Source organism: Oncorhynchus masou, unplaced genomic scaffold, assembly GCF_036934945.1.
Source record: "Oncorhynchus masou masou isolate Uvic2021 unplaced genomic scaffold, UVic_Omas_1.1 unplaced_scaffold_585, whole genome shotgun sequence".
In the NCBI taxonomy this organism is placed as follows: Eukaryota; Metazoa; Chordata; class Actinopteri; order Salmoniformes; family Salmonidae; genus Oncorhynchus; species Oncorhynchus masou.
The window spans coordinates 42,900-69,432 of NW_027012271.1; the positions used below are offsets into that span (position 1 = coordinate 42,900).

Here is a 26,533-nt window from a genome sequence, read left to right on the forward strand (position 1 = left end):
ACCTGATGGTGATAACCTCTCTCCTGTCCTCTCTATGTTACCTGATGGTGATAACCTCTCTCCTGTCCCCTCTATGTTGTTACCTGATGGTGATAACCTCTCTCCTGTCCCCTCTATGTTGTTACCTGATGGTGATAACCTCTCTCCTGTCCCCTCTATGTTACCTGATGGTGATAACCTCTCTCCTGTCCCCTCTATGTTGTTACCTGATGGTGATAACCTCTCTCCTGTCCCCCTCTATGTTACCTGATGGTGATAACCTCTCTCCTGTCCTCTCTATGTTACCTGATGGTGATACCCTCTCTCCTGTCCCCTCTATGTTACCTGATGGTGATAACCTCTCTCCTGTCCCCTCTATGTTGTTACCTGATGGTGATAACCTCTCTCCTGTCCCCTCTATGTTACCTGATGGTGATAACCTCTCTCCTGTCCCCTCTATGTTGTTACCTGATGGTGATAACCTCTCTCCTGTCCCCTCTATGTTACCTGATGGTGATAACCTCTCCCCTGTCCCGTCTATGTTACCTGATGGTGATAACCTCTCTCCTGTCCCCTCTATGTTACCTGATGGTGATAACCTCTCTCCTGACCCCTCTATGTTGTTACCTGATGGTGATAACCTCTCTCCTGTCCCCTCTATGTTGTTACCTGATGGTCATAACCTCTCTCCTGTCCCCTCTATGTTACCTGATGGTGATAACCTCTCTCCTGTCCCCTCTATGTTACCTGATGGTGATAACCTCTCTCCTGTCCCCCTCTATGTTGTTACCTGATGGTGATAACCTCTCTCCTGTCCCCTCTATGTTACCTGATGGTGATAACCTCTCTCCTGTCCCCTCTATGTTACCTGATGGTGATAACCTCTCTCCTGTCACCTCTATGTTGTTACCTGATGGTGATAACCTCTCTCCTGTCCCCTCTATGTTACCTGATGGTGATAACCTCTCTCCTGTCCCCTCTATGTTGTTACCTGATGGTGATAACCTCTCTCCTGTCCCCTCTATGTTGTTACCTGATGGTGATAACCTCTCTCCTGTCCCCTCTATGTTACCTGATGGTGATAACCTCTCTCCTGTCCCCCTCTATGTTGTTACCTGATGGTGATAACCTCTCTCCTGTCCCCCTCTATGTTGTTACCTGATGGTGATAACCTCTCTCCTGTCCCCTCTATGTTGTTACCTGATGGTGATAACCTCTCTCCTGTCCCCTCTATGTTACCTGATGGTGATAACCTCTCTCCTGTCCTCTCTATGTTACCTGATGGTGATAACCTCTCTCCTGTCCCCTCTATGTTACCTGATGGTGATAACCTCTCTCCTGTCCCCTCTATGTTAACTGATGGTGATAACCTCTCTCCTGTCCCCTCTATGTTACCTGATGGTGATAACCTCTCTCCTGTCCCCTCTATGTTACCTGATGGTGATAACCTCTTTCCTGTCCCCTCTATGTTACCTGATGGTGATAACCTCTCTCCTGTCCCCTCTATGTTACCTGATGGTGATAACCTCTCTCCTGTCCCCTCTATGTTACCTGATGGTGATAACCTCTTTCCTGTCCCCTCTATGTTACCTGATGGTGATAACCTCTCTCCTGTCCCCTCTATGTTACCTGATGGTGATAACCTCTCTCCTGTCCCCTCTATGTTACCTGATGGTGATAACCTCTCTCCTGTCCCCTCTATGTTACCTGATGGTGATAATCTCTCTCCTGTCCCCCTCTATGTTACCTGATGGTGATAATCTCTCTCCTGTCCCCCTCTATGTTACCTGATGGTGATAACCTCTCTCCTGTCCCCTCTATGTTACCTGATGGTGATAACCTCTCTCCTGTCCCCTCTATGTTACCTGATGGTGATAACCTCTCTCCTGTCCCCCGATGGTGATAACCTCTCTCCTGTCCCCTCTATGTTGTTACCTGATGGTGATAACCTCTCTCCTGTCCCCTCTATGTTACCTGATGGTGATAACCTCTCTCCTGTCCCCTCTATGTTACCTGATGGTGATAACCTCTCTCCTGTCCCCTCTATGTTGTTACCTGATGGTGATAACCTCTCTCCTGTCCCCTCTATGTTACCTGATGGTGATAACCTCTCTCCTGTCCCCTCTATGTTACCTGATGGTGATAACCTCTCTCCTGTCCCCTCTATGTTGTTACCTGATGGTGATAACCTCTCTCCTGTCCCCTCTATGTTACCTGATGGTGATAACCTCTCTCCTGTCCCCTCTATGTTGTTACCTGATGGTGATAACCTCTCTCCTGTCCCCTCTATGTTGTTACCTGATGGTGATAACCTCTCTCCTGTCCCCTCTATGTTACCTGATGGTGATAACCTCTCTCCTGTCCCCTCTATGTTGTTACCTGATGGTGATAACCTCTCTCCTGTCCCCTCTATGTTACCTGATGGTGATAACCTCTCTCCTGTCCCCTCTATGTTGTTACCTGATGGTGATAACCTCTCTCCTGTCCCCTCTATGTTACCTGATGGTGATAACCTCTCTCCTGTCCCCTCTATGTTACCTGATGGTGATAACCTCTCTCCTGTCCCCTCTATGTTACCTGATGGTGATAACCTCTCTCCTGTCCCCTCTATGTTGTTACCTGATGGTGATAACCTCTCTCCTGTCCCCTCTATGTTGTTACCTGATGGTGATAACCTCTCTCCTGTCCCCTCTATGTTACCTGATGGTGATAACCTCTCTCCTGTCCCCTCTATGTTACCTGATGGTGATAACCTCTCTCCTGTCCCCTCTATGTTGTTACCTGATGGTGATAACCTCTCCTGTCCCCTCTATGTTACCTGATGGTGATAACCTCTCTCCTGTCCCCTCTATGTTACCTGATGGTGATAACCTCTCTCCTGTCCCCTCTATGTTGTTACCTGATGGTGATAACCTCTCTCCTGTCCCCTCTATGTTACCTGATGGTGATAACTCTCTCCTGTCCCCCTCTATGTTGTTACCTGATGGTGATAACCTCTCTCCTGTCCCCTCTATGTTGTTACCTGATGGTGATAACCTCTCTCCTGTCCCCTCTATGTTACCTGATGGTGATAACCTCTCTCCTGTCCCCTCTATGTTACCTGATGGTGATAACCTCTCTCCTGTCCCCCTCTATGTTGTTACCTGATGGTGATAACCTCTCTCCTGTCCCCCTCTATGTTGTTACCTGATGGTGATAACCTCTCTCCTGTCCCCTCTATGTTACCTGATGGTGATAACCTCTCTCCTGTCCCCTCTATGTTACCTGATGGTGATAACCTCTCTCATGTCCCCCTCTATGTTGTTACCTGATGGTGATAACCTCTCTCCTGTCCCCTCTATGTTGTTACCTGATGGTGATAACCTCTCTCCTGTCCCCTCTATGTTACCTGATGGTGATAACCTCTCTCCTGTCCCCTCTATGTTGTTACCTGATGGTGATAACCTCTCTCCTGTCCCCTCTATGTTACCTGATGGTGATAACCTCTCTCCTGTCCCCTCTATGTTACCTGATGGTGATAACCTCTCTCCTGTCCCCTCTATGTTGTTACCTGATGGTGATAACCTCTCTCCTGTCCTCTCTGTTACCTGATGGTGATAACCTCTCTCCTGTCCCCCTCTATGTTACCTGATGGTGATAACCTCTCTCCTGTCCCCCTCTATGTTACCTGATGGTGATAACCTCTCTCCTGTCCCCCTCTATGTTACCTGATGGTGATAACCTCTCTCCTGTCCCCTCTATGTTACCTGATGGTGATAACCTCTCTCCTGTCCTCTCTATGTTACCTGATGGTGATAACCTCTCTCCTGTCCCCTCTATGTTGTTACCTGATGGTGATAACCTCTCTCCTGTCCCCTCTATGTTGTTACCTGATGGTGATAACCTCTCTCCTGTCCCCTCTATGTTACCTGATGGTGATAACCTCTCTCCTGTCCCCTCTATGTTGTTACCTGATGGTGATAACCTCTCTCCTGTCCCCTCTATGTTACCTGATGGTGATAACCTCTCTCCTGTCCTCTCTATGTTACCTGATGGTGATACCCTCTCTCCTGTCCCCTCTATGTTACCTGATGGTGATAACCTCTCTCCTGTCCCCTCTATGTTGTTACCTGATGGTGATAACCTCTCTCCTGTCCCCTCTATGTTACCTGATGGTGATAACCTCTCTCCTGTCCCCTCTATGTTGTTACCTGATGGTGATAACCTCTCTCCTGTCCCCTCTATGTTACCTGATGGTGATAACCTCTCCCCTGTCCCGTCTATGTTACCTGATGGTGATAACCTCTCTCCTGTCCCCTCTATGTTACCTGATGGTGATAACCTCTCTCCTGTCCCCCTCTATGTTACCTGATGGTGATAACCTCTCTCCTGTCCCCCTCTATGTTGTTACCTGATGGTGATAACCTCTCTCCTGTCCCCTCTATGTTACCTGATGGTGATAACCTCTCTCCTGTCCCCTCTATGTTACCTGATGGTGATAACCTCTCCCCTGTCCCCCTCTATGTTACCTGATGGTGATAACCTCTCTCCTGTCCCCTCTATGTTACCTGATGGTGATAACCTCTCCTGTCCCCTCTATGTTACCTGATGGTGATAACCTCTCTCCTGTCCCCTCTATGTTACCTGATGGTGATAACCTCTCTCCTGTCCCCTCTATGTTACCTGATGGTGATAACCTCTCTCCTGTCCCCTCTATGTTACCTGATGGTGATAACCTCTCTCCTGTCCCCTCTATGTTACCTGATGGTAATAACCTCTCTCCTGTCCCCTCTATGTTACCTGATGGTGATAACCTCTCTCCTGTCCTCTCTATGTTACCTGATGGTGATAACCTCTCTCCTGTCCCCTCTATGTTGTTACCTGATGGTGATAACCTCTCTCCTGTCCCCTCTATGTTACCTGATGGTGATAACCTCTCTCCTGTCCCCTCTATGTTACCTGATGGTGATAACCTCTCTCCTGTCCCCTCTATGTTACCTGATGGTGATAACCTCTCTCCTGTCCCCTCTATGTTACCTGATGGTGATAACCTCTCTCCTGTCCCCTCTATGTTACCTGATGGTGATAACCTCTCTCCTGTCCTCTCTATGTTACCTGATGGTGATAACCTCTCTCCTGTCCCCTCTATGTTGTTACCTGATGGTGATAACCTCTCTCCTGTCCCCTCTATGTTACCTGATGGTGATAACCTCTCCCCTGTCCCCTCTATGTTACCTGATGGTGATAACCTCTCTCCTGTCCCCCTCTATGTTACCTGATGGTGATAACCTCTCTCCTGTCCCCCTCTATGTTGTTACCTGATGGTGATAACCTCTCTCCTGTCCCCTCTATGTTACCTGATGGTGATAACCTCTCTCCTGTCCCCTCTATGTTACCTGATGGTGATAACCTCTCCCCTGTCCCCCTCTATGTTCCAGGAACAGTTCATTCCGGGGGGGTAGTTGAGGGGCCAGGAGGGGCTGTAGATTACACCTCTTCTCTCTGTATGAAGCTCTACCTTCCCACTGCATGACGCTAAGGAGAGGAGAGAGAGAGGGAGAGAGAGGAGAGAGAGGGAGGGAGAGGGAGAGGCAGGAGAGAGGGAGAGCGAGAGAGACAGAGAGAGAGACGGAGAGAGAGAGGGAGAGAGACAGAGAGAGAGAGAGAGAGAGAGAGGGAGAGAGACAGAGACAGAGACAGAGACAGAGACAGAGACAGAGACAGAGACAGAGACAGAGACAGAGACAGAGACAGAGACAGAGACAGAGACAGAGACAGAGAGAGAGAGAGAGAGAGAGAGGGGGAGACAGAGAGAGAGAGAGACTACAATCAGACAGACTTGTAATAACAGAGTTATATGTGGTTCACAAAAATACAAGAACGAGATACAAAGAACCGTTTGTGAGAAGTTAGTTATTGTCTGAGACGTCCCTGATGCAGTCACATCAAAATCATGTCTCACTTCCTTACAGGAACACAGTGGGTAACCACATCCTGTTTCTGGTGTATTCTGGTGACACAGTGGGTAACCACATCCTGTTTCTGTTGACACAGTGGGTAACCACATCCTGTTTCTGGTGTATTCTGGTGACACAGTGGGTAACCACATCCTGTTTCTGGTGACACAGTGGGTAACAACATCCTATTTCTGGTGACACAGTGGGTAACAACATCCTGTTTCTGGTGTCACAGTGCGTAACAACATCCTGTTTCTAATGTATTCTGGTGACACAGTGGGTAACAACATCCTGTTTCTGGTGACACAGTGGGTAACCACATCCTGTTTCTGGTGACACAGTGGGTAACCACATCCTGTTTCTGGTGACACAGTGGGTAACAACATCCTGTTTCTGGTGACACAGTGGGTAACCACATCCTGTTTCTGGTGTATTCTGGTGACACAGTGGGTAACCACATCTGGTGTCAGGGTGTCTGGTGTCAGGGTGTCTGGTGTCAGGGTGTCTGGTGTCAGGGTGCCTGGTGTCAGGGTGCCTGGTGTCAGGGTGTCTGGTGTCAGGGTGCCTGGTGTCAGGGTGCCTGGTGTCAGGGTGCCTGGTGTCAGGGTGCCTGGTGTCAGGGTGCCTGGTGTCAGGGTGCCTGGTGTCAGGGTGCCTGGTGTCAGGGTGCCTGGTGTCAGGGTGTCTGATGTCTGGTGTCAGGGTGTCTGGATGTCTGGTGTCAGGGTGCCTGGTGTCAGGGTGCCTGGTGTCAGGGTGTCAGGGTGTCTGGTGTCAGGGTGCCTGGTGTCAGGGTGTCTGGTGTCAGGGTGTCAGGGTGTCTGGTGTCAGGGTGTCTGGTGTCAGGGTGTCTGGTGTCAGGGTGTCTGGTGTCAGGGTGTCTGGTGTCAGGGTGTCAGGGTGTCTGGTGTCAGGGTGTCTGGTGTCAGGGTGTCAGGGTGTCTGGTGTCTGGTGTCAGGTGTCAGGGTGCCTGATGTCAGGGTGTCTGGTGTCAGGGTGTCTGGTGTCAGTGTGTCTGGTGTCAGGGTGTTTGTGTGTCAGGGTGTCTGGTGTCAGGGTGTCTGGTGTCAGGGTGTCTGGTGTCAGGGTGTATGGTGTCTGGTGTCAGGGTGTCTGGTGTTTGTGTGTCTGGTGTCAGGGTGTCTGGTGTCAGGGTGTCTGGTGTCAGGGTGTCTGGTGTCAGGGTGTCTGGTGTCAGGGTGTCTGGTGTCAGGGTGTCTGGTGTCAGGATGTCTGTGTGTCAGGGTGTCAGGTGTCTGGTGTCAGGGTGTCAGGGTGTCAGGGTGCCTGGTGTCAGGGTGTCTGGTGTCAGGGTGTCTGGTGTCAGGGTGTCTGGTGTCAGGGTGTTTGTGTGTCAGGGTGTCAGGGTGTCAGGGTGTCAGGTGTCTGGTGTCAGGGTGTCTGGTGTCAGGGTGTCTGGTGTCAGGGTGTCTGGTGTCAGGGTGTCTGTGTGTCAGGGTGTCAGGGTGTCTGGTGTCAGGGTGTCTGGTGTCAGGGTGTCTGGTGTCAGGGTGTCTGGTGTCAGGGTGTTTGTGTGTCTGGTGTCAGGGTGCCTGGTGTCAGGGTGTCTGTGCGTCTGGTGTCAGGGTGTCTGGTGTCTGGTGTCAGGGTGTCTGGTGTCAGGGTGTCTGGTGTCAGGGTGTCTGGTGTCAGGGTGTCTGGTGTCAGGGTGTCTGGTGTCAGGGTGTCTGGTGTCAGGGTGTCTGGTGTCAGGGTGTCTGGTGTCAGGGTGTCTGGTGTCAGGGTGTCTGGTGTCAGGGTGTCTGGTGTCAGGGTGTCTGGTGTCAGGGTGTCTGGTGTCAGGGTGTCTGGTGTCAGGGTGTCTGTGCGTCTGGTGTCAGGGTGCCTGGTGTCAGGGTGTCTGGTGTCAGTGTGTCTGGTGTCAGGGTGTCTGTGTGTCAGGGTGTCAGGTGTCTGGTGTCAGGGTGTCAGGGTGTCAGGGTGCCTGGTGTCAGGGTGTCTGGTGTCAGGGTGTTTGTGTGTCAGGGTGTTTGTGTGTCAGGGTGTCAGGGTGTCAGGTGTCTGGTGTCAGGGTGTCTGGTGTCAGGGTGTCTGGTGTCAGGGTGTCTGGTGTCAGGGTGTCTGTGTGTAAGGGTGTCAGGGTGTCTGGTGTCAGGGTGTCTGGTGTCAGGGTGTCTGGTGTCAGGGTGTTTGTGTGTCTGGTGTCAGGGTGTCTGGTGTCTGGTGTCAGGGTGTCTGGTGTCAGGGTGTCTGGTGTCAGGGTGTCTGGTGTCAGGGTGTCTGGTGTCAGGGTGTCTGGTGTCAGGGTGTCTGTGCGTCTGGTGTCAGGGTGTCTGGTGTCAGGGTGTCTGGTGTCAGGGTGTCTGGTGTCAGGGTGTCTGGTGTCAGGGTGTCTGGTGTCAGGGTGTCTGGTGTCAGGGTGTCTGGTGTCAGGGTGTCTGGTGTCAGGGTGTCTGGTGTCAGTGTGTCTGGTGTCAGGGTGTCTGTGCGTCTGGTGTCAGGGTGTCTGGTGTCAGGGTGTCTGGTGTCAGGGTGTCTGGTGTCAGGGTGTCAGGGTGTCTGGTGTCAGGGTGTCTGGTGTCAGGGTGTCTGGTGTCAGGGTGTCTGGTGTCAGGGTGTCTGGTGTCAGGGTGTCTGTGATAGTTAATATATGACAACAACAGAGAGGACAGTGATAGTTAATATATGACAACAACAGAGTGGACAGTGATAGTTAATATATCAACAACAGAGAGGACAGTGATAGTTAATATATGACAACAACAGAGAGGACAGTGATAGTTAATATATGACAACAACAGAGAGGACAGTGATAGTTAATATATCAACAACAGAGAGGACAGTGATAGTTAATATATGACAACAACAGAGAGGACAGTGATAGTTAATATATGACAACAACAGAGAGGACAGTGATAGTTAATATATGACAACAGAGAGGACAGTGATAGTTAATATATGACAACAACAGAGAGGACAGTGATAGTTAATATATCAACAACAGAGAGGACAGTGATAGTTAATATATCAACAACAGAGAGGACAGTGATAGTTAATATATCAACAACAGAGAGGACAGTGATAGTTAATATATCAACAACAGAGAGGACAGTGATAGTTAATATATGACAACAACAGAGAGGACAGTGATAGTTAATATATGACAACAGAGAGGACAGTGATAGTTAATATATGACAACAACAGAGAGGACAGTGATAGTTAATATATCAACAACAGAGAGGACAGTGATAGTTAATATATGACAACAACAGAGAGGACAGTGATAGTTAATATATCAACAACAGAGAGGACAGTGATAGTTAATATATGACAACAACAGAGAGGACAGTGATAGTTAATATATGACAACAACAGAGAGGACAGTGATAGTTAATATGTGACAACAACAGAGAGGACAGTGATAGTTAATATATCAACAACAGAGAGGACAGTGATAGTTAATATATGACAACAACAGAGAGGACAGTGATAGTTAATATATGACAACAACAGAGAGGACAGTGATAGTTAATATATGACAACAACAGAGAGGACAGTGATAGTTAATATATGACAACAACAGAGAGGACAGTGATAGTTAATATATGACAACAACAGAGAGGACAGTGATAGTTAATATATGACAACAACAGAGAGGACAGTGATAGTTAATATATGACAACAACAGAGAGAACAGTGATAGTTAATATATATGACCACAACAGAGAGGACAGTGATAGTTAATATATGACCACAACAGAGAGGACAGTGATAGTTAATATATGACAACAACAGAGAGGACAGTGATAGTTAATATATATGACAACAACAGAGAGGACAGTGATAGTTAATATATGACAACAGAGAGGACAGTGATAGTTAATATATGACAACAGAGAGGACAGTGATAGTTAATATATGACCACAACAGAGAGGACAGTGATAGTTAATATATGACAACAACAGAGAGGACAGTGATAGTTAATATATATGACAACAACAGAGAGGACAGTGATAGTTAATATATATGACAACAACAGAGAGGACAGTGATAGTTAATATATATGACAACAACAGAGAGGACAGTGATAGTTAATATATGACAACAACAGAGAGGACAGTGATAGTTAATATATGACAACAACAGAGAGGACAGTGATAGTTAATATATGACAACAACAGAGAGGACAGTGATAGTTAATATATGACAACAACAGAGAGGACAGTGATAGTTAATATATGACCACAACAGAGAGGACAGTGAGAGTTAATATATGACAACAACAGAGAGGACAGTGATAGTTAATATATGACAACAACAGAGAGGACAGTGATAGTTAATATATGACAACAACAGAGAGGACAGTGATAGTTAATATATGACAACAACAGAGAGGACAGTGATAGTTAATATATGACCACAACAGAGAGGACAGTGATAGTTAATATATATGACAACAACAGAGAGGACAGTGATAGTTAATATATATGACAACAACAGAGAGGACAGTGATAGTTAGGTTTGGAGGCCTCTTTAGGAACAAGCCTCTCTATATCGGCTCCTGTAGGAAGGAGGAGGAGGGAAAGGAGGGAGGGTTTGGAGGCCTCTTTAGGAACAAGCCTCTCTATATCGGCTCCTGTAGGAACGAGGAGGAGGGAAAGGAGGGAGGGTTTGGAGGCCTCTTTAGGAACAAGCCTCTCTATATCGGCTCCTGTAGGAAGGAGGAGGAGGGAAAGGAGGGGGGGGTTTGGAGGCCTCTTTAGTGTGACAGGTAAAGAGAGGGAACAAACTACAGGTCTACACCCACTCTCTCTCCACACACACACACACACAGCACTCTGTAGCTCCATAATGATCCCTTCAGTTCACACCTCCACCTCTGGAACCAGGGGCCCCATGGGACTGGAGAGGAGAAGGAGGGGGAGGAGGAGGGGGAGAGGGGAGAGGAGGGGGAGGAGGAGGGAGAGGAGGAGGGAGAGGTGGAGGACGAGGGGGAGGAGGAGGTGGACGAGGGGGAGGAAGGGAGGAAGGGTAAGGGAGGAGGAGGGCTGAGGGGGGAGGGAGGAGGGGGAGGAGGAGGGAGAGGAGGGGGAGTAGAGGGAGGAGGGAGGGGGGAGGAAGGGATGGGGGCGTGTCTGTGGGCTGGCTCGTAGCCAGACGACCCTCTGCTCTGTGTCTGTGCGCTGGCTCATAGCCAGACTATCCTCTGCTCTGTGTCTGTGGGCTGGCTCGTAGCCAGACTATCCTCTGCTCTGTGTCTGTGGGCTGGCTCGTAGCCAGACTATCCTCTGCTCTGTGTCTGTGGGCTGGCTCTTAGCCAGACGACCCTCTGCTCTGTGTCTGTGGGCTGGCTCTTAGCCAGACTATCCTCTGCTCTGTGTCTGTGGGCTGGCTCGTAGCCAGACTATCCTCTGCTCTGTGTCTGTGGGCTGGCTCTTAGCCAGACGACCCTCTGCTCTGTGTCTGTGGGCTGGCTCTTAGCCAGACTATCCTCTGCTCTGTGTCTGTGGGCTGGCTCGTAGCCAGACTATCCTCTGCTCTGTGGGCTGGCTCTTAGCCAGACTATCCTCTGCTCTGTGTCTGTGGGCTGGCTCGTAGCCAGACGACCCTCTGCTCTGTGTCTGTGGGCTGGCTCGTAGCCAGACGACCCTCTGCTCTGTGTCTGTGGCCCTGTTTTCATCTGCACTAGAGCAATACATTAAGGGATTGACGCTGGGTACGATGATGTAATGCAGATAGCCAGAGGGTCCGCTGTATCGATGCTGAGTTTTGGTGTGTAGTGTGCGTGCGTAGTGTGCGTGTGCGTGTAGTGTGCACGTGCGTGTGTGTGCGTGTGTGTGTGTGTGTGTGCGTGTTTGCACATAACACCATCAACTGACTGGGGAACCCATGTTTACAAACTACAACTATCATTTCTCAGTAAAAATCAATGAAAGCCCGTCATGGTACATGTTGCAGATGACCCACAACGACAGACACCATGGCAACGATGATCCATCTCTAGGGAAGCACACAACATTCCAATACTATTAACACCCACACTGTCTGCTTCTGGTTTTGGTTCTGCCTATAGAAGTAGCCGAACCATCACCTAACTCAGATGAGCTTTAATAGTCTGTGTTAATAGATCAAGGAAATGAAGAACGGAGTCTGTGACCAAATGCAGCAGCACAACACGTGATTTAAAATGATGTGGTTTTGTAAAATATGACAAAGTTTTAGATCAATACAGAATATTATCCAACGGGAAACCAGTAGAGTATCAGAAAACATTCAAATTGAACAACAACAAAAAAACAATATGTCTAAATAAGAGTACTGACCGACACAGACCGAAGCCAACCGTATGAATATCCAAATGACCAGGAGAAGCTCCGGCGCTCCAATCCGATCCATCATTCCAGCAGCCCAGCTCGTTCTTTTGTCATCTTGGGGGTAATTTCCGTAACATCTGTAGCAATAGCCTCCGAATATTTTCCGTGACCTTTGCAGATGTCATGAACTCAAGTCCCCCCTCTCTATAAAAAAAATAAAATAAACTAGGACGTGGGTAAATTGTGTTTGTAGCGCAAAAAAAGAAGCTTCATACGCTACTCAGAGGCAGCCCACTAGGACAATGTGATACAGTGAAAAGAGATGTGGTCGTACATCGTCGGCTTCAATGGCTCGTTTGATTTCCGCGTTGATTTATATCCTAAAGGAAGGGAAAAGTCTCTGCGTTTGTGAGACTGAAGAGAAAGGCACGTCGGCAGTGCACTTACGATACTGTCCCGTCCACTATTTCGGGTTGGACTGTTCGGTGTTTATAGCTGTTATTTATTCTCCGTCCACAGCCGAGTATTTTCATCTCCCTTTAGGCACTATCCTGTGCATGAAAGTGGACAATGGTGCAGTGATAATTTACCGTGCAGTTACTCGTTGTCTGTCATATTTAAGTTAAACCCAAATCCTAGTCTTTGCGGTCGCTGCCGTTTGGTATGCCGAGCAGATCCTTCTTTGAATTGAATGATGTGTTTTCCCCCATCCCGTGCAGGGAGGTCTTCATTGAATACGTCGTTATAATGTTGTCGTCAAATCCTGACCCCGAAAGGCCGGATGGTGGTATTGCATATTCGCACCAGTGATTCTATTCAAATAAAAAATAAAATACATTTTTATTTGTCACATGCGCCTAATAAAACAGGTGTAGACCTTTACAGTGTAATGCTTACTGACAAGCCCTTAACTAACAATGAGGTTGTTTTTTTAAATGACAGTTAAGAAAATATTTACTAAATAAACACAATAAAATAACAATAAGGAGAATATACACAGGGGGTACAGGTACCGAGGTGGTACAGGTTAGTCGAGTTAATTGAGGTAATATGTACATGTCGGTAAGGGGTAGAGACTAAGCATATGTAACGGATGTGAAACGGTTAGCTGGTTAGCGGTGGTGCGCGCAAAAGTGCGTTATAATCGTTAACGATGCTTCGAGGGGGACTGTTGACGTGTGCAGAGCGACCCAGGTTCGCGCCCAGGTCGGGGCGAGAGAACGGTCTAAAGTTATACTGTTACACATAGATAATAAACAGTGAATAGCAGCAGTGGGGGGAAATAAATGCAAATAGTCTGGGTACACATTTGATTAATTATTCAGCAGTCTTATGGTTTGGAGGGGGGTAGAAGCTGGTAAGGAGCCTTTTGGACCTAGACTTGGTGCTCCGGTACCGCTTGCCATGCGGGAGCAGAGAAAACAATCTATGACTTGGGTGGCTGGAGTCTTTGACAATGTTTTGGGTTTTCCTCTGACACCGCCTGGTATAGAGGTCCTGGATGGCAGGAAGCTTGGCCCCAGTGATGTACTGGGCCGTTCGCACTACCCTCTGTAGCGCCTTACGGTCGGATGCCGAGCATTTTCCATACCAGGCGGGGATGCAATCGGTCAGGATGCTCTTGATGGTGCAGCTGTAGAACTTTTTGAGGATCTGAAGACCAATGGTTTGTTAGTGATGTGGACACCGACGCTCACTGTGGCTGTTTGCTTTGTAAAGAGACTTACTCTGACTGTTTGCTTTGTAAATATACACTCAGCTATAACGCTCTGCAGCTATAACGCTCTCCGTAGAAGTATTCAGTGTAATCGTTGGTCTAATGACTCTGGGACTAAACACCTCTCTCTGCAACTGGATCCTGGACTTCCTGACGGGCCGCCCCCAGGTGGTAAGGGTAGGTAACTACACATCTGCACGCTGATCCTCAACACGGGGGCCCCTCAGGGGTGCGTGCTCAGGGGGGCGCGCTCAGGGGGGTGTGCCCCTGTATATAACTTTTTATTTTACTATTGCTGTTTAATCATTTTACTTTTATTATATATTTTTTACTTGTCTATTTTTTACTTAAAACATATTTTTCTACATTGATGGTTAAGGGCTTGTAAGTTAGCATTTCACTGTAAGGTCTACTACACCAGTTGTATTCGGGCGCATGTGACAAATATTGATTTAAATGTAATACTCTTTTGGTATTCGCCCTTGTTTAACTTAAATTCGTTTTAATTAGTTACTAAAATGCTGGCCCCATGTAATTTTCTACAACATATCATTATGGTTGGATTGCCGGAAGGCAGGGACGTATCCTCGTCGTCACCGTTGTCAAAGCTGGAGCTCCTCGAGAAGAGGTGTTGGGTCCTTCATTTAACAGAAACAAAAAGGCACTGCTGAGATTCGAACTCAGGATCTCCTGTTTACTAGACAGGCGCTTTAACCAACTAAGCCACAGCGCCGCCGAGTCGTGAAGGAAATAAAAGGGTAATTGTCTTTACTGTTGTCAAAATGTGAAACTGACATCGTCTTCTCCATAGGTTGTTTTTTCCCCCTTCATCATATCACAGTCAGGTTTTACCAGTTGAATATTGACGCAGACATAATACTGTTTCGTATTACAACTTTTCTGAAATATTTTATGAAATAATATGCAAATGAGGCGATACAACGTTAAATATGCAATATTTGCATATCGCGCAAATAAATGTTTCTGGACACTGGATGAAGTCAGCCTAAACATGTTAGTTTCATTTTAAGACACTCCAGGACCGGACTTGTCCAGAGCAGATAGCGGATAAATACTTAAAAATATATATATGTATGTCTGTAAAATACTAGTCATGTAACGTTAAATGCATTTTTTTGCGTATTTTTCCAGGGAAAATGTTATTTAGAATAAAAAAATGAACAACCTATCAACAATTCCTTCTGGGCAAGTCTGGAGAATATATCTAAGTATAATCACACAACATGTGGTGAATGCAGATGGTTCTGGATATGAGAAACAGTAAGGGGGAGTCTGTGTTGGCTTGTGGGAAGATATAAGGGAGTCTGACTATCGGGAAATGAATGTTGAAGAAAAGTACACTGAATTTGGACTACCAAACGCCTATTTAGGCCCAATCACCATCTATTCAAAGTAAGTTACTATAGATAGTTCAGTTTGAAACATTCTCTATGAAATGGGCTTTTACATTATGTGTAATTAATTGTATGTGGTGAGCTATTGGTGTATTTCCATTTTAAATTGGTTAAAAAATGTGGATGGTAGTATGGGAAAATAAATAAAATTGACATTTTTATGTTTACTTTTAGAAAATACTAATATCAATTGACCAAAATACCAACAAATCCCAAAATAGGTAGATGCAAATTTAAGCAAGTAATGCCTGGCCTTTTAAAATGAGTCTGTAATGTTCACAAAAGGCTCCGCTGAGATTCGAACTCAGGATCTCCTGTTTACTAGACAGGCGCTTTAACCAACTAAGCCACGGCGCCAGTGAATGTACCCGTGAAAAAAGGCTTTATATTTCCTTCATGTATATCTCAAGCTTCGTAATTTACATTTCATACGGTGTTGTGTCTTTAGTTAATTACTCAAGTGAGCTTCATTACAGAACATAAATTAAACGATTATTGATCCCATAGTTTACATTTCAAACATTTACAAGCTTGGACAGTGGTGTTCGGTCATAACGTCGTCGCTCCAGACTCAACCTGTGTGTCAAATCAACATGTACTTGTGTCATGCTTCGTAAACAAACAGGTGAGTAACAGTGAAAGGCTTACGGCCCTTCCCAACAATGCAGAGGAAGAAATATAATAAAATAAAACTAATAAATCCACACTGATCTGGGGTGTCGTGCTGCCGCAGCGCGGGCTCTTCCCCTTTCACATTGACTCCAGAATACACGGAGCTGGTTAAACTATTTATAGGAAATTAATTCTGATAAATTCTAAATAAATGATATTTAATTACCACTAAAAATCTCAAATATAATGCAATCTGCGAACGTTACCATGGTTAAGTGATTGCCTAGGGTTCTACCAGTGGATCTGCTTGGCCAGCCCCTATATTAACAGCAGGGTTCTACCCTTATATTAACAGCAGGTCATTCACTAGGTCCCCCCGTGTGGTTCTGGGATTTTTGCTCACCGTTCTTGTGATCATTTTGACCCCACGGGTGAGATCTTGCGTGGAGCCCCAGATCGAGGGAGATTATCGGTGGTCTTGTATGTCTTCCATTTCCTAATAATTGCTCCCACAGTTGATTTCTTCAAACCAAGCTGCTTACCTATTGCAGATTCAGTCTTCCCAGCCTGGTGCAGGTCTACAATTTTGTTTCTGGTGTCCTTTGACAGCTCTTTGGTCTTGGCCATAGTGGAGTTTGGAGTGTGACTGTTTGAGGTTGTGGACAGGTGTCTTTTATACTGTTAACAAGTTCAAACAGGTGCCATTAATACAGGTAACGAGTGGAGGAAAGAGGAGCCTCTTAAAGATGAAGTTACAGGTCTGTGAGAGCCAGAAATCTTGCTTGTTTGTAGGTGACCAAATACTTATTTTCCACCACAATTTGCAAATAAATACATAAAAAATCTGACAATGTGATTTTCTGGATTTTTTTTCTCATGTTGTCTGTCATAGTTGAAGTTACCTATGATGACAATTACAGGCCTCTCTCATCTTTTTAAGTGGGAGAACTTGCACAATTGGTGGCTGACTAAATACGTTTTTGCCCTACAGTAAAACACACCACCACCTGTTATGTTGAGTACCTACTGACATAAAACACACCTGTTATGTTGAGTACCTACTGACATACAAGGAAATACAGTCAGGCATCACATTACTACAAGACAAAACAGTTCCATTAACCATGATGGTCTTGTAAGTATAAATTCAAAGATTGTTTTCTTAATAGTCTAATTAAAAGGTAGTGGAATGGCATTAGTGTGGTGAGTGAAGAATTCAAAACATTACCTCGTACGTGGAAACCATTGAGAATATGAATCAGGCTGTTTGAGAAGGTTTGAATCCTCAGTAGCCTGCCTACACACAGTCTGAAGTACAATACCAACATAGTTACTGTTGCAGGTCAAAGCTGTGTGAAGGAAAAACCTGGGTGGTGTAGGCATTGTGGTGCTGTAAAACCTTGGTAGAGCATGGGTGGAGTAGGCATTGTGGTGCTGGAAAACCTTGGTAGAGCATGGGTGGAGTAGGCATTGTGGTGCTGTAAAACCTTGGTAGAGCATGGGTGGAGTAGACATTGTGGTGCTGTAAAACCTTGGTAGAGCATGGGTGGAGTAGGCATTGTGGTGCTGTAAAACCTTGGAAGAGCATGGGTGGAGTAGGCATTGTGGTGCTGTAAAACCTTGGTAGAGCATGGGTGGAGTAGACATTGTGGTGCTGTAAAACCTTGGTAGAGCATGGGTGGAGTAGGCATTGTGGTGCTGTAAAACCTTGGTAGAGCATGGGTGGAGTAGGCATTGTGTTGCTGTAAAACCTTGGTAGAGCATGGGTGGAGTAGGCATTGTGGTGCTGTAAAACCTTGGTAGAGCATGGGTGGAGTAGGCATTATGGTGCTGTAAAACCTTGGTAGAGCATGGGTGGAGTAGGCATTGTGGTGCTGTAAAACATTGGTAGAGCATGGGTGGAGTAGGCATTGTGGTGCTGTAAAACCTTGGTAGAGCATGGGTGGAGTAGGCATTGTGGTGCTGTAAAACATTGGTAGAGCATGGGTGGAGTAGGCATTATGGTGCTGTAAAACCTTGGAAGAGCATGGGTGGAGTAGGCATTGTGGTGCTGTAGAACCTTGGTAGAGCATGGGTGGAATAGGCATTTTGGTGCTGTAAAACCTTGGTAGAGCATGGGTGGAGTAGGCATTGTGGTGCTGTAAAACCTTGGTAGAGCATGGGTGGAGTAGGCACCGTGGTGCTGTAAAACCTTGGTTGAGCAGACATTGTGGTACTGTAAAACCTGGGTAGAGCATGGGTGGAGTAGGCATTGTGGTGCTGTAAAACCTTGGTAGAACATGGGTGGAGTAGGCATTGTGGTGCTGTAAAACCTTGGTGGAGCATGGGTGGAGTAGGCATTGTGGTGCTGTAAAACCTTGTTAGAGCATGGGTGGAGTAGGCATCGTGGTGCTGTAAAACCTGGGTAGAGCATGGGTGGAGTAGGCATTGTGGTGCTGTAAAACCTTGGTAGAGCATGGGTGGAGTAGGCATTGTGGTGCTGTAAAACCTGGGTAGAGCATGGGTGGAGTAGGCATTGTGGTGCTGTAAAACCTGGGTAGAGCATGGGTGGAGTAGGCATTGTGGTGCTCTAAAACCTTGGTAGAGCATGGGTGGAGTAGGCATTGTGGTGCTGTAAAACCTTGGTAGAGCATGGGTGGAGTAGGCATTGTGGTGCTGTAAAACCTTGGTAGAGCATGGGTGGAGTAGGCATTGTGGTGCTGTAAAACCTTGGTAGAGCATGGGTGGAGTAGGCATTGTGGTGCTGTAAAACCTTGGTAGAGCATGGGTGGAGTAGGCATTGTGGTGCTGTAAAACCTTGGTAGAGCATGGGTGGAGTAGGCACCGTGGTGCTGTAAAACCTTGGTAGAGCAGACATTGTGGTACTGTAAAACCTGGGTAGAGCATGGGTGGAGTAGGCATTTTGGTGCTCATGTGAATTTCCTTTCTTTTTCGGCTTCAGACCGATGTTTACTTCTTCAATCATACTTTTTTTTGTTTTTAATAAACAGTATGGTCTGCAGCTTATCATGCATGAGATATTCTAACTCTGGCGAGAAAAGCCTACAGACTTCCTTAACATTAGAGATGGTGCACCAGCTGTTGTTAACATAAGAGACACCTTCCCCTTTAACCTTACCCAAAGCTGCCGTACGGTCTTCACACAGGAAAAACCATCCAGGTGTATATTATTAATGTCATAGGTCAACCACGACTCCGTGAAACGGGATATCCCAGTTCTTCAGGTCCCGCTGATAGGGTAGTCTCCAGCAGAGCTCATCCTGTTTATTCTCCAGTGATTGTACGTTCACCAATACAACTGAGGGTATATTTTTTAATGCAACTTTTATTTAAACTAGGCAAGTCAGTTAATTAAGAACAAATTGTTCTTTACAATGATGGCCTACTCCAGCAAAACCCTAACCCGGATGACGCTGGGCCAATTGTGCACCGCCCTATGGGACTCCCAATCACGGCCGGTTGTGATACAGCCTGGAATCGAACCAGGGTCTGTAGTGACGCCTCTAGCACTGAGATGAGATGCCTTAGACCGCTGTGATACAGCCTGGAATCGAACCAGGGTCTGTAGTGATGCCTTTAGCACTGAGATGCAGTGCCTTAGACCGCTGTGATACTGCCTGGAATCGAACCAGGGTCTGTAGTGACGCCTCTAGCACTGAGATGAGATGCCTTAGACCGCTGTGATACAGCCTGGAATCGAACCAGGGTCTGTAGTGATGCCTCTAGCACTGAGATGCAGTGCCTTAGACCGCTGTGATACTGCCTGGAATCGAACCAGGGTCTGTAGTGACGCCTCTAGCACTGAGATGAGATGCCTTAGACTGCTGTGATACAGCCTGGAATCGAACTAGGGTCTGTAGTGATGCCACTGGCACTGAGATGCAGTGCCTTAGACCTCTGTGATACAGCCTGGAATCGAACCAGGGTCTGTAGTACCTTAGACCGCTTCGCCACTTTAGAGTGGTGGTTTGTGCCGTCTCTTCCTCTTTGGAGTCCCGGGGATTAGAGCCTGGTATGGAATGAACAGTACATCACCTGCTGCCAACTGGTGAAGTAGAAATCTTCAACCAAAACAAGGTTAGTGATCTCTGTTCTGATGTCCAGAAGGTTAGTGATCTCTGTTCCGATGTCCAGAAGGTTAGTGATCTCTGTTCCGATGTCCAGAAGGTTAGTGATCTCTGTTCTGATGTCCAGGAGGTTAGTGATCTCTGTTCTGATGTCAATCAAGGTTAGTGATCTCTGTTCTGATGTCCAGAAGGTTAGTGATCTCTGTTCCGATGTCCAGAAGGTTAGTGATCTCTGTTCTGATGTCAATCAAGGTTAGTGATCTCTGTTCTGATGTCCAGAAGGTTAGTGATCTCTGTTCTGATGTCCAGGAGGTTAGTGATCTCTGTTCTGATGTCTAGAAGGTTAGTGATCGCTGTTCTGATGTCCAGAAGGTTAGTGATCTCTGTTCTGATGACTAGAAGGTTAATGATCTCTGTTCTGATGTCCAGAAGGTTAGTGATCTCTGTTCTGATGACTAGAAGGTTAGTGATCTCTGTTCTGATGTCTAGAAGGTTAGTGATCTCTGTTCTGATGTCTAGGTTAGTGATCTCTGTTCTGATGTCTAGAAGGTTAGTGATCTCTGTTCTGATGTCTAGGTTAGTGATCTCTGTTCTGATGTCTAGGTTAGTGATCTCTGTTCTGATGTCTAGAAGGTTAGTGATCTCTGTTCTGATGTCTAGGTTAGTGATCTCTGTTCTGATGTCTAGAAGGTTAGTGATCTCTGTTCTGATGTCCAGAAGGTTAGTGATCTCTGTTCTGATGTCCAGAAGGTTAGTGATCTCTGTTCTGATGTCTAGAAGGTTAGTGATCTCTGTTCTGATGTCCAGAAGGTTAGTGATCTCTGTTCTGATGTCTAGAAGATATTTTCAGTCATAGGAAACGATGGAGGAAATATTATGTTAAAACAAGTTAATGTAGAAAAACACACTGGGGCTACTACTGCAGCTCCATCTGTCATCACTACTGGGTCTACTACTGCAGCTTCATCTGTCATCACTACTGGGTCTACTACTGCAGCTTCATCTGTCATCACTACTGGGACTACTACTGCAGCTCCATCTGTCATCACTACTGGGGCTACTACTGCAGCTCCATCTGTCATCATTACTGGGGCTACTACTGCAGCTCCATCTGTCATCACTACTGGGTCTACTACTGCAGCTCCATCTGTCATCACTACTGGGTCTACTACTGCAGCTCCATCTGTCATCACTACTGGGTCTACTACTGCAGCTTCATCTGTCATCACTACTGGGACTACTACTGCAGCTCCATCTGTCATCACTACTGGGGCTACTACTGCAGCTCCATCTGTCATCACTACTGGGGCTACTACTGCAGCTCCATCTGTCATCACTACTGGGACTACTACTGCAGCTCCATCTGTCATCACTACTGGGGCTACTACTGCAGCTCCATCTGTCATCATTACTGGGTCTACTACTGCAGCTTCATCTGTCATGCATCATTGTGTGTTCTCCATAGCTGTCCTAGACTCCAGGTGTGTTCTCCATAGCTGTCCTAGACTCCAGGTGTGTTCTCCATAGCTGTCCTAGACTCCAGGTGTGTTCTCCATAGCTGTCCTAGACTCCAGGTGTATTCTCCAGAGCTGTCCTAGACTCCAGGTGTGTTCTCCATAGCTGTCCTAGACTCCAGGTGTGTTCTCCATAGCTGTCCTAGACTCCAGGTGTGTTCTCCATAGCTGTCCTAGACTCCAGGTGTGTTCTCCATAGCTGTCCTAGACTCCAGGTGTGTTCTCCATAGCTGTCCTAGACTCCAGGTGTATTCTCCAGAGCTGTCCTAGACTCCAGGTGTGTTCTCCATAGCTGTCCTAGACTCCAGGTGTGTTCTCCATAGCTGTCCTAGACTCCAGGTGTGTTCTCCATAGCTGTCCTAGACTCCAGGTGTGTTCTCCAGAGCTGTCCTAGACTCCAGGTGTGTTCTCCATAGCTGTCCTAGACTCCAGGTGTGTTCTCCATAGCTGTCCTAGACTCCAGGTGTGTTCTCCATAGCTGTCCTAGACTCCAGGTGTGTTCTCCATAGCTGTCCTAGACTCCAGGTGTGTTCTCCATAGCTGTCCTAGACTCCAGGTGTGTTCTCCATAGCTGTCCTAGACTCCAGGTGTGTTCTCCATAGCTGTCCTAGACTCCAGGTGTATTCTCCATAGCTGTCCTAGACTCCAGGTGTGTTCTCCATAGCTGTCCTAGACTCCAGGTGTGTTCTCCATAGCTGTCCTAGACTCCAGGTGTGTTCTCCAGAGAAAGACTCACAATAGATTACCCCTTTTTCGTGGTATCCAATTGACAGTTACAGTCTTGTCTCATCGCTGCAACTCCCATACGGGCACAACCCAACCAAGCCGCACTGCTTCTTGACACAATGCCCACTCAACGCGGAAGCCAGCCGCACTACGCCCAGCCCGCCACAGGAGGCGCTAGAGCCGACCAAACCCTTAAACTGGCTGGGACTGGTACACCACCCTAGGTAGAGTAATGAAGCCTGACACTGTGACTGGGACTGGTACACCACCCTAGGTAGAGTAATGAAGCCTGACACTGTGACTGGGACTGGTACACCACCCTAGGTAGAGTAATGAAGCCTGACACTGTGACTGGGACTGGTACACCACCCTAGGTAGAGTAATGAAGCCTGACACTGGCTGGGACTGGTACACCACCCTAGGTCTCCGGGCCGCGGCCGGCCTCGAACCCAGAATGTCTAGTGGCACAGCTTGCACTTCAATGCAGTGATACTTTAGTTGTTTTCTGACAAAATCAATGAACAAATACAGTTTTAACAGAATACAGTACTCAATAAACACAGGACCTAGTTATATACAGTAACATACAAGCATTAGAAAATAATACATTCAATTCCTAGACAACAGAGGAGGTTGAAGACGGGATCTGGTTTCTGTCTTCAATCGGCAGAACACTAGACAACAGAGGAGGAGGTTGAAGATGGGATCTGGTTACTGTCTTCAATCGGCAGAACACTAGACAATAGAGGAGGAGGTTGAAGACGGGATCTGGTTTCTGTCTTCAATCTGCAGAACACTAGACAACAGAGGAGGAGGTTGAAGATGGGATCTGGTTTCTGTCTTCAATCTGCAGAACACTAGACAACAGAGGAGGAGGTTGAAGATGGGATCTGGTTTCTGTCTTCAATCGGCAGAACACTAGACAACAGAGGTGGTGGTTGAAGATGGGATCTGGTTTCTGTCTTCAATCGGCAGAACACTAGACAACAGAGGAGGTTGAAGACGGGATCTGGTTTCTGTCTTCAATCGGCAGAACACTAGACAACAGAGGAGGAGGTTGAAGACGGGATCTGGTTTCTGTCTTCAATCGGCAGAACACTAGACAACAGAGGAGGAGGTTGAAGATGGGATCTGGTTTCTGTCTTCAATCTGCAGAACACTAGACAACAGAGGAGGACGTTGAAGATGGGATCTGGTTTCTGTCTTCAATCGGCAGAACACTAGACAACAGAGGAGGTGGTTGAAGACGGGATCTGGTTTCTGTCTTCAATCGGCAGAACACTAGACAACAGAGGAGGTTGAAGATGGGATCTGGTTTCTGTCTTCAATCGGCAGAACACCAGACAACAGAGGAGGTTGAAGACGGGATCTGGTTTCTGTCTTCAATCGGCAGAACACTAGACAACAGAGGAGGAGGTTGAAGACGGGATCTGGTTTCTGTCTTCAATCGGCAGAACACTAGACAACAGAGGAGGAGGTTGAAGATGGGATCTGGTTTCTGTCTTCAATCGGCAGAACACTAGACAACAGAGGAGGAGGTTGAAGACGGGATCTGGTTTCTGTCTTCAATCGGCAGAACACTAGACAACAGAGGAGGAGGTTGAAGATGGGATCTGGTTTCTGTCTTCAATCGGCAGAACACTAGACAACAGAGGAGGAGGTTGAAGACGGGATCTGGTTTCTGTCTTCAATCGGCAGAACACTAGACAACAGAGGAGGAGGTTGAAGATGGGATCTGGTTTCTGTCTTCAATCGGCAGAACACTAGACAACAGAGGAGGTTGAAGACGGGATCTGGTTTCTGTCTTCAATCGGCAGAACACTAGACAACAGAGGAGGAGGTTGAAGATGGGATCTGGTTTCCGTCTTCAATCGGCAGAACACTAGACAACAGAGGAGGTTGAAGACGGGATCTGGTTTCTGTCTTCAATCGGCAGAACACTAGACAACAGAGGAGGAGGTTGAAGACAGGATCTGGTTTCTGTCTTCAATCGGCAGAACACTAGACAACAGAGGAGGAGGTTGAAGATGGGATCTGGTTTCTGTCTTCAATCGGCAGAACACTAGACAACAGAGGAGGTTGAAGACGGGATCTGGTTTCTGTCTTCAATCGGCAGAACACTAGACAACAGAGGAGGAGGTTGAAGATGGGATCTGGTTTCTGTCTTCAATTGGCAGAACACTAGACAACAGAAGAGGAGGTTGAAGATGGGATCTGGTTTCTGTCTTCAATCGGCAGAACACTAGACAACAGAGGAGGAGGTTGAAGACGGGATCTGGTTTCTGTCTTCAATCGGCAGAACACTAGACAACAGAGGAGGAGGTTGAAGATGGGATCTGGTTACTGTCTTCAATCGGCAGAACACTAGACAACAGAGAAGGAGGTTGAAGACGGGATCTGGTTTCTGTCTTCAATCGGCAGAACACTAGACAACAGAGGAGGTTGAAGATGGGATCTGGTTACTGTCTTCAATCGGCAGAACACTAGACAACAGAGGAGGAGGTTGAAGGCGGGATCTGGTTTCTGTCTTCAATCGGCAGAATACTAGACAACAGAGGAGGAGGTTGAAGATGGGATCTGGTTACTGTCTTCAATCGGCAGAACACTAGACAATAGAGGAGGAGGTTGAAGACGGGATCTGGTTTCTGTCTTCAATCGGCAGAACACTAGACAACAGAGGAGGAGGTTGAAGATGGGATCTGGTTTCTGTCTTCAATCTGCAGAACACTAGACAACAGAGGAGGACGTTGAAGATGGGATCTGGTTTCTGTCTTCAATCGGCAGAACACTAGACAACAGAGGAGGTGGTTGAAGACGGGATCTGGTTTCTGTCTTCAATCGGCAGAACACTAGACAACAGAGGAGGTTGAAGATGGGATCTGGTTTCTGTCTTCAATCGGCAGAACACCAGACAACAGAGGAGGTTGAAGACGGGATCTGGTTTCTGTCTTCAATCGGCAGAACACTAGACAACAGAGGAGGTGGTTGAAGATGGGATCTGGTTTCCGTCTTCAATCGGCAGAACACTAGACAACAGAGGAGGAGGTTGAAGATGGGATCTGGTTTCTGTCTTCAATCGGCAGAACACTAGACAACAGAGGAGGAGGTTGAAGATGGGATCTGGTTTCTGTCTTCAATCGGCAGAACACTAGACAACAGAGGAGGAGGTTGAAGATGGAATCTGGTTTCTGTCTTCAATCGGCAGAACATTAGACAACAGAGGAGGTGGTTGAAGATGGGATCTGGTTTCTGTCTTCAATCGGCAGAACACACACTTTGTGACCAAGTCGGAGTTCTCCAGTCGAGAAATGGAGAAAGCCTTTCCACACTCCTCACACTGAAAGACAACACTGGATTAGGTTCACCAAAACAGTGTCACCAAAATAATCTTTCTTATTCACAAAGCATCTCAGATTAGGAGTGGTGATCTCGGATCAGGTCTAGGCTCAGGTCTCAGGGTAGGAGTGCTGATCTAGGATCAGGTCTCAGGGTAGGAGTGGTGGTCTAGGATCAGGTCTAGGATAGGAGTGGTGATCAAGGATCAGGTCTAGGATCAGGTCTCAGGGTAGGAGTGGTGGTCTAGGATCAGGTCTAGGATCAGGTCTCAGGGTAGGAGTGGTGATCTAGGATCAGGTCTCAGGGTAGAGGTGGTGATCTAGGATCAGGTCTAGGATCAGGTCTCAGGGTAGGAGTGGTGGTCTAGGATCAGCTCTCAGGGTAGGGATGCTGATCTAGGATCAGGTCTCAGGGTAGGAGTGGTGGTCTAGGATCAGGTCTCAGGGTAGGAGTGGTGGTCTAGGATCAGCTCTCAGGGTAGGGATGCTGATCTAGGATCAGGTCTCAGGGTAGGAGTGGTGGTCTAGGATCAGGTCTAGGATCAGGTCTCAGGGTAGGAGTGGTGGTATAGGATCAGGTCTCAGTGTAGGAGTAGTGATCTAGGATCAGGTCTCAGGGTAGGAGTGGTGGTCTAGGATCAGGTCTCAGGGTAGGAGTGGTGGTCTAGGATCAGGTCTCAGGGTAGGAGTGCTGATCTAGGATCAGGTCTCAGGGTAGGAGTGGTGATCTAGGATCAGGTCTAGGATCAGGTCTCAGGGTAGGAGTGGTGGTCTAGGATCAGGTCTCAGGGTAGGAGTGGTGGTCTAGGATCAGGTCTCAGGGTAGGAGTGGTGGTCTAGGATCAGGTCTCAGGGTAGGAGTGGTGGTCTAGGATCAGGTCTCAGGGTAGGAGTGGTGGTATAGGATCAGGTCTCAGTGTAGGAGTAGTGATCTAGGATCAGGTCTCAGGGTAG

General features: G+C 47.3%; 1 protein-coding gene, 1 long non-coding RNA gene and 2 other non-coding genes across 4 annotated transcripts in view; all 4 read right to left on the minus strand.

The window, feature by feature from the left end:
- LOC135536261 (uncharacterized) overlaps positions 1–12,371 on the minus strand; it is a 51,365-nt gene extending 38,994 nt beyond the window's left edge. Inside the window, exons 1-2 of the long non-coding RNA XR_010454965.1 lie at positions 12,203–12,371; positions 5,355–5,493 (exon numbers count right to left, since the gene is read on the minus strand). This is a non-coding gene — a long non-coding RNA (uncharacterized LOC135536261). The remainder of the gene's footprint in view (positions 1–5,354; positions 5,494–12,202) is intronic.
- Positions 12,372–14,569: 2,198 nt separating this feature from the next.
- trnat-agu (transfer RNA threonine (anticodon AGU)) lies at positions 14,570–14,643 on the minus strand. The gene has a single exon. It is a non-coding gene; the product is annotated as a tRNA-Thr (tRNA).
- Positions 14,644–15,608: 965 nt separating this feature from the next.
- On the minus strand, positions 15,609–15,682 carry trnat-agu (transfer RNA threonine (anticodon AGU)). The gene has a single exon. It is a non-coding gene; the product is annotated as a tRNA-Thr (tRNA).
- A 9,710-nt stretch (positions 15,683–25,392) lies between these two features.
- The window catches only part of LOC135536262 (WD repeat-containing protein 88-like), a 33,144-nt gene continuing 32,003 nt past the window's right edge, over positions 25,393–26,533 (minus strand). The window contains exon 11 of the mRNA XM_064962627.1: positions 25,393–25,581. Within this exon, the coding sequence (XP_064818699.1) occupies positions 25,393–25,581 (189 nt within the window). The remainder of the gene's footprint in view (positions 25,582–26,533) is intronic.